This window comes from Aptenodytes forsteri, unplaced genomic scaffold, assembly GCF_000699145.1.
Source record: "Aptenodytes forsteri isolate BGI_AS27 unplaced genomic scaffold, ASM69914v1 Scaffold166, whole genome shotgun sequence".
Lineage (NCBI taxonomy): Eukaryota > Metazoa > Chordata > Aves > Sphenisciformes > Spheniscidae > Aptenodytes > Aptenodytes forsteri.
Window position 1 is genome coordinate 10,009,013 of NW_008796110.1, and position 11,403 is coordinate 10,020,415.

Below are 11,403 nucleotides of genomic sequence, written 5' to 3' on the forward strand. Positions count from 1 at the left end.
TTGATGAAATTCAAGTACATAGGTTATAATCTGTGGCACTTGTAATTTAGTTCTGTTTCTAGTTTGTTAGGTAGCTATTACTCTTCTCTTCCAGTGGTATTTTAGAGGATTTGCACAATTTAAACATTTATTACTGAGACCAGGAGACAAAATACAAATTAATATTGAAATTTTTCTAGGCTTAAACATGATGAAACAAGGTCATTTTTTAGATAGTATTTTTTAGTATTTCTTCTTCAGAAGAATATTTGTATTCAAGTACTTATTCAAGTACACCTTCAGAAAGGATCATTTTGTTGATCCAATGTTAAGGATTACTGCTGTGCTTTATTATTATCTTCCTGTTACCTTTGCTTATTATTATCTTCTGTGACTGATCTAGATATTCCCAGATTTCTTATGTTATTTTATACTTTGTAATATGATTATTACAGGACCTTCTGTCACAAAGATGTAAACGTTTCATGTATATTTCATGTTTTTATTGAAATAACTAAGTTAAATTTCAGTCACAATCCCCCAAATCAAAATACATTGTAAGAAAATAATAAAACAATCTATTTAATTTTCTTTTTTCTGATTTTGAATGTATTTTTTTTGGAAGCAGAAGAAACAGTGAAACCAAAATGTGATTATTAAGATTTCATCAAAATCACCATTTTTGTTAAGGAAAAATAAGTAAAGAAATACTGAGTGAGGGAAAAATAAAGATAATCTTTCTGTATTTTACACCACTTAATGCGAGTTTATGTAGTCTCAATTAGAAAACCAGCAGTACCGTAATGTTACAGTCAAAACTTTGTTATAAGCAAAAAGGCAAACACACCTGGTACAGAAAGCCACCAATTCATGGTTAGTTGCATTAAAATTGTAACCCTTTACTGTATTTTCCTTACACTGTTAATATGGTTAGTCCAGTTACAATGATATTACCATTCACACTCCAAATTATCGAATTAATGCACAAGTCTCAGTAAAAGTATAGTTTAAAAATGTCACACAAGCACTTTCAAGTATCTACCCTTTTCTCAGTGTTTATGCTGCCCTTTTAGGTCCTAAGGTTGGCAGCACCCGTCCTCCTCAAAAAGAAGGGAAAAGTGTGGTTTAGTGAGTTGTTGGCAACCTGAATTCTTCACTAGGAGGACTGTGATGTTGATGGTTTCTTCTTCCTCACTCTCAGTTCCACTTGGGGCTAATTTAGTACGTTTTCTAACGTTTTTTTGCCTTGTTCTTTCTTCATTGATTGGCAACATCACTTTTTATCTGTATTTATTATATATTTTGTTTTACGTATGTTAATACATTCCTTGTTCTTCCGAACTTTTTTTCTCTGTTAGCTTTAAAATCTTTTTGTCCAACTCCCCAGCCAGTTTTGTTTTTTTTTTTAATGACCATTGCTAAGTTGCTTATAGGCCTGCAGTCTTTATTATCCCATTTCTATAGTCTTGTAAACCACGTTATCATGTTAAAGTCATAAATATTTCATCCTACACAGAATGATTACTTTTTACTGTATATGTAAAATATATTGATTATACCACAAGATTATGCAAATATAAACAAATATAAGGGATATAAGGAAAACTGTAACAAATTAGGCAATAGCCACCTGATCATTAGAAAAATTGCTGCAGCTAAAGAAGCTAAATCAAAACTCCAGGCAGGCAAGGAGAAATTCCCAGACAAAGCCTGAGAAATTAATCTTGAGGTCTTGCAGAGCTGGTACAAGGTCTTCAGCTTGTTACTAGCAATGACGATACTGGCTTACAGGGCTACAGTAACAGCTGAACAGTCTTGCATTGGTTTTTGTCTTTTTGTCTTATTACTTCTAATTAGCAAATTGACTAGTTAGGAAGTCTAGCTTTAGAAAAGGTTGCAAAGGCCTGGGTTTTTTGGTTCTGCATTGCTGTTTTTCAGGTTATATTCAGTGGTGCTGTACTTTGTTGTTTTAATGTTGTTACAGAATTTGAAATCTTGGCTGTTTAACCTAGAGCAAAATCACCAAAGGTTCAAGGAAAAAAGAAGCAAAGAGAAATCTGTGGGGAATGCACCTAACGTAAAGTGAACTCACAACTAGGAGCAGTAGTGCCTGAATTTAGCAGGTTGGGTAGACTTTACATATCCTGAGAAAGTTGAGAATAGCCTTGTCAGGGTCACATCCTTATCTGGACTTTCACTTTTCTTGAAATCCGAACTGAAGACCTGGATTTCCATAGAAAATTTGGTGTGTGCCACTGCGTGCTACATCTATACAGGATTCTTGCACAGTCTGAATGCTGCTTTTACCACTGTGATTTGGGATTAGAAAAGACATCATGGTAAGAGAGTGAAGGTGTCAAATGGCAAATAGACAAGTAGAGGTGGAGAGTACAGTCTGTAAATCAATGAGTATTTTAAAATGACATGTTTTGGAACCAGGAGAAGTGATAGTAATATAAGTCTCTATACTAATAAAGGTGCATTTATCCCAACCTGTTAGGACAGAATGAGCAAGCTGGTTGTAAATACCACTGCAGATAGCACTATCAAGCTTAGGCTTATCTTTCCCTAATGCAGTGCCAAAACTAATCAGTCTCCATACAACTAACATACTAACAACGAGCAGACTCTGAGGAAATATGCTTTTATCACAATAACAATGTCAAAACAGTATTATTCACTCAAAACTTATTTTGCAGATAAAATTGCTATGTTAACAGAACGACTTCTCAGTTGTTCAATTAAATATTCAAAGATCAAAAAAAAGAATAGAATTAATGCCTAAACAGCTCAGGTTAGGGAGAATAATATGGATTGAATTCAACATAGCGTCTGTTGTTGCCACAGCAAGAATAATAAATAGATCATAATGTAGAAATAGAAATCAACTATTTAGATTGCTGGCATCTTTTACTCATGTCTGTAAATGAAATATGTTCCTCAAAGAATTTGTGCCTGTAAAGTACTGATTTTTCTTATAGTTAAGACAGTGTTTCAAGGGGGTAAACTTTATTTTCTTAAGTAAAGAGAGTAAATAATGTCTGTAAGAGAATTGATTAGTCTCTTTTTTAACAGATTATTTCAGCATTTCACTGTTGCAAAAGAAAGTGTAGCCTCTCAGTTCACCCTTTGTCCATATCTAACCTTGATGAGGGTAAACCCATTAACAAGGGCAGGTTATTCTCTGCGAACAATTCTGTTCTTCCTCAGTGAAATTCATGGCTGCTGTGGTAACTACAGAATAATAATAGGCAACGGACAAAAGTTATTAAGGTTGTTTGCAGAAGTCAAACATCAAGGTGCTTTTAAAGTGAGCCTTTAAGTTATAAAAGAAGCCCTATAGCATCAGTGTCATTTGTTATTTAGTAAAGACTTCCATCACCCAACAGTACCCTTTTTTCCTTTTTAACACTAGTCATGTTGTCCTGTAAATCAAGTTTATAGGAAGGATATTTCTTTATTAGTTGCAAGTCAGATGATGGTCAGTAGAAGTAATCCTCTGGGCAAAATTATTCCCAGCCTCAGCTTCAAACAAGTTTTGATTAATTTATTGTATTCTCAGTCTGCATGCAGACCTCCTACTGACATCAGTAACAAGCAATGCATGGAGAAAAACACAGAGCTTTGAAAATGGGATGTTATTTGTGTTTGAGAAGAGTATTTTAACATTTTTCTCTGTACTAATGCTGTCACATTTTATATGCAGTGGTGGGATTTGCTGTGGTTTTATGTTTTGGCACCAGTCTGTAATGTGTGTGCCATCATGCTGTATACTCAGGGGACAAATCCCTGGGGCAATATTACATTTGCAGACCACTTTATGGGAAAATTAAGATAAAGGATATTGTGAATTCCATAAATATCCAACAAACTACACAGAAGTATGTCAAGACTTAAAAAAATGTAGCTAACCCCTATCAAAACAGAGTTGTCAGCAGCCTGTCCTTTGCTTAAATGTAGAAAAAAACTGCAATGGATCAGGGAAACAACTGATCCCTGCAAGGGATCAAGCAAGTGAAATATGTTAGACTGCAATTTCAGTGATCTACTTCAGATTCTTTTAGATATTGTGGGTTATTAAGTAACCAAATTATATTCAAGTAATTCAGCACCTGCTTCATCAAGCTACAGAATATGGAATTAGATATAGACCACTTCAGCCTCACTGATTTGATTATGTAGTAGAGAGACACCGGTGAATATACATTAATCCTATGAAATTAAATCAAGAAAATTAGATATTCCTAGGGGCCTATTTGGTGTCTATTTGCATAAAATGCTGAATTACCTGCTTACTGAAACCACTTTTTTTGTGATGAGTAATGGAACGGAACTGAAGAACTGAGTTTACATAAAAATTTAAGCAGTAATGTGCGGGTTCAAACCAGAAATCCCTTTAACTCCTGGCTCTGACGACAGCCAATACCAGATCATTAGAGCATAAGAACAAAACAAGTATATAATTTTTCCCTCAGTGTTTCCTAATGTGGAGTATAGAGACTACAGTGTTACTTTGTTTATGTTAAATTATGTGTGATCGACTTTGCTTCTATTATTATTTTCTGAACCAGATTGTTATTCTTTTCTGGTGTCTTCAATATCCTGTATAATGTATGCAAGTATGATGTAATCGTGCACATTCTGAAGAAGCATTACCTTTTTGTTGGCTTTAAAAATTCTTTAAGATAATGACATCTGATGTTTCCTCATTCTTATGAGAAATGATGACATAATAGGCAAATAAAGCCTCTGCATTCCTTATCCATGCCATTCATAATTTTATAGACTTCTGACCCTGTCGTCTCTTTAGGAGTCTGAATTATTTCATCTTTTCACATCTAGAGACATTCCAGTATTTCTAACCATGTTTTTGTCCTGTTTGTAAGTCTTCTATTGGCACTGGAGACTTTATAGTTGGTGAGAAGCTTACTACTTGCTATTGTCTCCAAAAGAAGTCTAAACAAATAATTTAAGATGCAGAAGTCTGTCCTGCAGGCTTTTCAAATTAAGTGAGATTAACTCCTTACCAAATTACTTAATTTCAATGATAAGTATGGACATTGAAGGCCTGCCTTATTATCTCAATCTGAAGATGTGATTGTTCTATTCTTAGTTGTTCTTAGTCTAGCCATGAAAAGAGCCTTGTTTTTAATTTTCTTAAGGTTTTCCAAGCAATTCAGTTTTCTAAACTCTGCCACCTATAAGTGATTCATTTGTAAGCAATATCAGTAGACTTTTATGTTGATTTATTGAAGTAAAAGATTAATGAAGTAAAATTATTGAAGTAAAACAATAATAAATAAGATGGTAAAACATGTTTATAAGACATATGAATGAAGTGGAACCTCAAAAATATTTGATCTGTAGATGTGTTTCAAATAATTCTATCAGAAATACATTTTCATCCTCGGGGAAATATTTACGATTCACAGTAATTTCCATTTTTGGTAGGAGACAAAATGGAATTTTGAAGGACAGTGAGAAATAGAAAGCACAGCATGTTTAGAAAAGCCACTATCCTGGTGTGGTTAATGTACATAGCTCAAATCCGAGCCACAGGTTCTGTTTATCTTACTCAGAATAGATACTTGAACCTTGTTCTGCCGTACCCAGAATAACTAATAACCAAAAGCTTTTGGTGGATTATAGAATGCCTCACCTGTTTTGACCAGCTGTTTTGCTTGAACCTGAAAAAACATTCCTACTTCATGTTAGTTACAGCAGTGCATTTCAGCAAGCTGGTTTGAGTTCCATGAGATGTTTTATCAAAAAAAAAAAAGAAATTGTGACTGAAGCAGTTTCTCTTTTCCTCTCATTACATGCATGAGACAGTCCTCATGCATGCAAAGTTCTCTGCTTTGTATTCTCTCATTGCTCTGACAAATCATCATGCTTTGTATTTTCCACATTTTATTTTCTTTGCAGTATTTAATAATCTCTCTGGTTTATATTTTGGTTACAGGTTTCTCTTGGACTTCTGCATGCTCGAGCTACTCATATCCTCTGGCCTCCGCAACGCTGGCAGAAGTTACAGCCAGTGCTACCTCCGGAGCGCAAACCACTCCAGAGAGAGCAAGAGTGATCTAAATGTTCAGATGGAAAAAAAAACTGAAGTGAAGTTTAACCAGGAAGAGTTGCAGTGGTTATACCATCACCTGTAAGAGCTTTGCCAACTGTGCTTTAACATCAGGTACCATATCAGCAAATACATGCGACATCTTCATGTTGAAATGCCACCTTAAGTGTAAAGGGTTTTTTTGTTTGTTTGTTTGGTTGGTTGGTTGGTTGGTGTTTTTTTCAGAATCTCAAACTGCTTTGTGTGTTATTTTGGTTTGAAATAATTGGTTGTAGAAAGTTTGAATGTTCAATTTTTCTGGTAGCAGTAAAATGCTTGACTTGTTATGTCTGTACCTGTGCTTCCCTGGATAAGAAATTATTAAAACCTTCAATAAAATATTTTAATCTTTTACATTCAGCTTGTTTCTTTAGTAACTGAATGGAACCTTTATTATTATCATTGATTGCATATGAAGAAAAACCCAAACACATAATATGCTTTGGATTGTCCTATAATTTCTAACACTGAAGAACTGGTACTTCTGTAGCTGAAAAGTTAATCATATATGTCATAATTTTTTTTTCAAAAAGCTAATGAGATTTTTTTCTTTTAATGAAGCTTGTGTTTATTATTAAACTGAGTACATACTGCTTATTTTTAATTTCTCTTTCAGGAGTGTTTTATATAAACATTCCTTGTATATCTTGCTGAAGTAGATATTCAGTCAAAATATACAAATTATATTACAGTATCTGAAGGCAATGTTTCATTCATTTCTCAAGTATAGTAAATCATTGTTAGTATTGATTGCCACATTTCTTTGAAAATATGTAATTAGATTCTAAATACTATACAATTAATACTATAAATATATAATTAATATTATAAATACACTCTGTGAATATGCAATAAAGCTTCTGCACACATTATAAGTGAAAAGAACTTGAAAAATGACACATTTTCTGCTGCAGATTAATATGAGCCAGCTTATTTTCATATTTATTGAATTTTACTTCAGATAGGATAGTACTTTAAATATTTAACAAATCACACAAAAGGTCTTTAAACATTTCAGCTAAAATCATGCAATTATCAGAACTTCAGACAAGATGAAAATAAGTCTATAGCTCTTTGAAAACACACAGCTGCATATCGGTTAGATGATAGGTTCAATCACCGTGAAAACTCTCTGTTACTGTCTAACCTTCTTCTTAAATGCTCCAGCTCTGTAGACTCTCTAAACACTTTACTGTCTACATGTGCCATGATCTTTCTTTGTTCCAAAAAGCTGTTCCATAGGTCTCTGAACTCATCTTAGTTAAAACTAATGCAGTTTGTTTGGGTGTTAATTGCAGTAAATTCACAATTATTTTGATTGGCATAGGGTGATTGAAAACTGTAGTTTGCAGTCTTTTTTTTTTTCCAAATTAATTAACAAAACTGAAATGAGTTCAAGAAATTTACTGCAGTCATAATTAATTTTGGTGACAAAGATACAAACACCCAGCCATGAAAAGAGAAAGAAAGAGACAAACATAAAAAGAAGCAGAACAAAACCAGATTAGATCAGCTTTATTTCTCTTGGTTGTTCAGGTCTTCATTTCCCTTCTTTTCACTAGTTCAGTCCTTCCCTCCTCCTCCTCTTGAAGATCAGCTGGGCAGAAGTTCTTACATATATTGACAAGCTGGAAAATTTGGTTGGCTGTCCTGATTCACTGGTATGTATTCTGCAAAACCAGTGCCAGAGAGTTATCAACAAAAACAAAGGCATTTGTTACTCAGTTATTATCTTAATTATATTTTTCTATTCATGTTGTCTAAAGATACAGCCAAATGTGTCTGCATCAGCAACATTTCCACAAAGATTCTTTGAACTTCCTTAGGATTGCAGACCTTATTTTCCAATGGAGAAGAAGGATCCAGAGATATGTGAGAATAAAATTACAGATGAGGTAGAACCAAGGGCTGCATGCAAGCTCTTTGGGGGTGCCAGATTTTGCAGCCCAAGAGAGGTGAGGCTGCTGCAGCTTCATGTCCCCAGGTCCATCCAGCATCAAGGCCAAATGTGCATTCCCCCTGGGCACACGTGCACACACAGTATGTTACATCCATATACATGTGACTGGCTACACACATCAATATAGACAAACCCACTCGGTATTCACATAAACACTAATGGCACCAGTGACCTCATCCTGTTCCTCGTGCTGGCTGATCAGGATGAAAATACCTAAGTGGGAAATATATACAAATATATACAGCGTGGATGCCTCCAACATCAGACCCCCATTTTGCCCAGTATACAGAATCCTAGTCTCCCCATTTGCTGGCACTTGGACAAACAAGCCCCCAGACACTCTCCAGTGGATCCCTCCAGTAACTGGGCTTAGACACCCAGTCCATCCAGGTCCATCTAGTAGCTGGACCTGGATCCTCACTCTCCCCATGCACACACATACACACACAAATGGGTCTCCCAGTCGAACCGCAGTCTCAGCAGCTGGCTGGGACTTGTGCATGCTCTTGTGCAACTTTAGTGATCCTTTGGTATTTTGCTATAATATGGAATAATCCTCTCTCTTTGGAATATTTTAGTACCATTACTATTATGATCAAGAAAATTATTATTTTCTTCCCACACCAACATGTCTATTCTTATCACGGTCTGTTAAGCATCTTGTCCAAGGTCATATAAGATAATCATGATAGGTTTGGAAAAAAAACAGAATTCCTTAGATCACAGTCTACCTTCTTAGTGGCAAGACTGTGTGTCATTCACTGTCATTCATTGTCTTGCACAATTAATGCACAAATGTGCCATTTGTGATATAAAATACAAATCTAAATGAAAGAAAAAGATCAGTGAAAACCAAAATTCCAAGTAGACAGCTTAGCCCTCCACCATAGTATGGTGCGAGGGAAAGATGAGTCTTTTTAGAGCTAAGGTTTCCTGTGGCAATATAGGCTCGTATAAAATGTAATGAGGCTATACTAATGGCAAATACTGTAGAAGATGTCCTTCTTCCGTAAATATCCAATTTCACCCAAAGAGAACAGATTTGTGTAAATAACATGTAGCAGCAGTTTCTAACCATCCTATTGAAGCTGTGCTTTTGTGCAGAAATAAATTAAAGTTCTTGAAGAAAACTGGAGGACAAAGGCTCCAATAAATTAAAGTTCTTGAAGAAAACTGGAGGACAAAGGCTCCAAGAAAACCACATGGCAGTGACTTAGAGGATAGACTGGGAACCACAGAGATAGCAGAGCTGAAGTCCTCATCCCTGCACCTGTACTCCTTTTCAGTAATTCCTTTGTGTGAAGTAAATGCGCAGATAATTAAATCTAGTGTCACAACTACAAACTTAATTTCCTCTAGTGTTTTCCAGTGTTTTTTAATGGAAAAAAATATTGTGTAGCCTATTGTGGAAGTTCTAGCATTATCTGTTATGCCCCTGAATGCTGTGGGTTTGTTTTTTAGTTTGTGAAATAAAAGATAAGCCAGAAGCTGGTTTATATAACTGCACCTCAAGAGACTTTTAAGCAGAACATTACACAGAAAATATTGCCAATACTCAAACTATGTCACCGTCCAAATACCTTCTTGATTGGAAATTATTAAGAGTGTTATTGGATGAGTGTCTCACCTTTGGATGATTTAGCAATTAAAAACCTGAAGGTGTAGAATATTTAAAAAATGAAGCAGCTGTATCTGAATATCAGGTTATCCTGATCATACAGTGACAAAGACTTTAATTAAAAAAAATGTTTAATTTGTGATAACTTGTTGGAACTATATTAACCCACCACATCATGTACTATCTTCCTCATCCCATTCACAAATGTCTCAGCATTTTATTTAACATCTAACCTTTTCTCATATCCTCCTATTAAATGTCAAAATTGAATTTTACATCCTTTGGGAGCTAAAATGTACCACCCTCATATTTTTTCTTATACACATTTCAATTAATAAATGAAACATATAACAACATTTTTTTAGCACTCCCTATAGTTTTATGTATTTGATTACAAGGGTTAATCACACAAATGGTCCTGAGTTTTCTGTATGACTGTGATGCCTCAGGAACTAAGGTCAGGCTACAGTACTTAACTTTTTAACCTGCTTTTGATGAGTCTGTAATTAAAGAAATGCATTTCCTTTATTCTACTGCATTCTTCCCTCATTATGAATGGATGGTTTCTGAATCTGATATGAAATATCTTAAGGGTTCAGATTCGTAGTCCATTTGTCCAGTAACCTGTTCCTGACAAGGGTCAGTAAGACATACTTCCTATAATGAAGAGTTTGGTATAAATTACTTTCCAACCCCAGGCAGTTAATGTTAGTGTTATGCCCTGAGGCATGAAAATTTAAATTCCTTACTTATCTTACAACCTTTCTGATGTAACTGAAAGTTCTCATTTTCTATACAAATGTTTAATGCTCACTTCAACAGCAACATCTGAAAAGTCTCAGTTTGTAAATAGCAAACAGCTGAGTAAAGTCTGAAATTTTTAGCCTCAACTTCTGTTTACTTGCGCTGTCCCCTATGTTAAGTTGGGAGCAATTATTTCTTTGTTGGCTGCTTCTGTCTGTGGGATGCTTGGCCCACAGTATCTGTCTGAAAAATCTGGTAAATGGACATTATTTTCTTTCAGTTCTCTTACTCTAAGGAGGAAAAACATTACCCTCCTAAAACATTTTAAGAAGTACCTATTAAGACTGATATCAATGTTACTGATTATTATCATGATGTTTTACACTTTATGAGTGTCACTGTTAAAATTACAAAGATTCAGGTGGCAGATTTCTATATGTGTGCAAAGTTAGTGACTATGGTCAACATATATGAAACCCTAATGTTTAGGATGCTTGGTCCCTGAAATAGACTCTGACATCTACACCACCCAGACTCCCTGAATGGTGCACAGGAAGACTCATGCTCTGGAGTGCCAGGGTCAAAACAGGGGCAGGCTAAGAAGGGCAATATTTAATCATTGTGCTTAAGCTTATGGAGGCAACCAGACCTGCAACCTTCTGTGAGGCTACAACAGTCCCAGGAAGCGCTACTTACTGGAATCCACTGTCTGGGACCATATCCTGGTCCCAGGGGTGTGTTTTATTTTAAAACACATCTTGAGAGAAAGGTGCTGAGACTGACTATCATCTACATGACAGCTGAATGGTTAGTATATTCACCTACAAAATAGCAACGTTCGGGCTCAAGGCTTTCCTCAGCCTAAAGAGCTGACACCAACTGGATAACCTTCTACAAAGAAATGACTGATTTGTTAGATGAGGGGAGAGCAGTGGATATTGTACATAGAAATAATATTCAGTGAGATACATAAAACAGTGAGGAACA

General features: G+C 35.3%; 1 protein-coding gene across 1 annotated transcript in view; it reads left to right on the plus strand.

Annotated features, from left to right (window-relative positions):
• IMMP2L (inner mitochondrial membrane peptidase subunit 2) overlaps positions 1-6,443 on the plus strand; it is a 504,342-nt gene extending 497,899 nt beyond the window's left edge. The window contains exon 6 of the mRNA XM_009286836.2: positions 5,942-6,443. Within this exon, the coding sequence (XP_009285111.1) occupies positions 5,942-6,061 (120 nt within the window). The 3' untranslated portion in view covers positions 6,062-6,443. The remainder of the gene's footprint in view (positions 1-5,941) is intronic.
• The last annotated feature ends 4,960 nt before the right edge of the window (positions 6,444-11,403 follow it).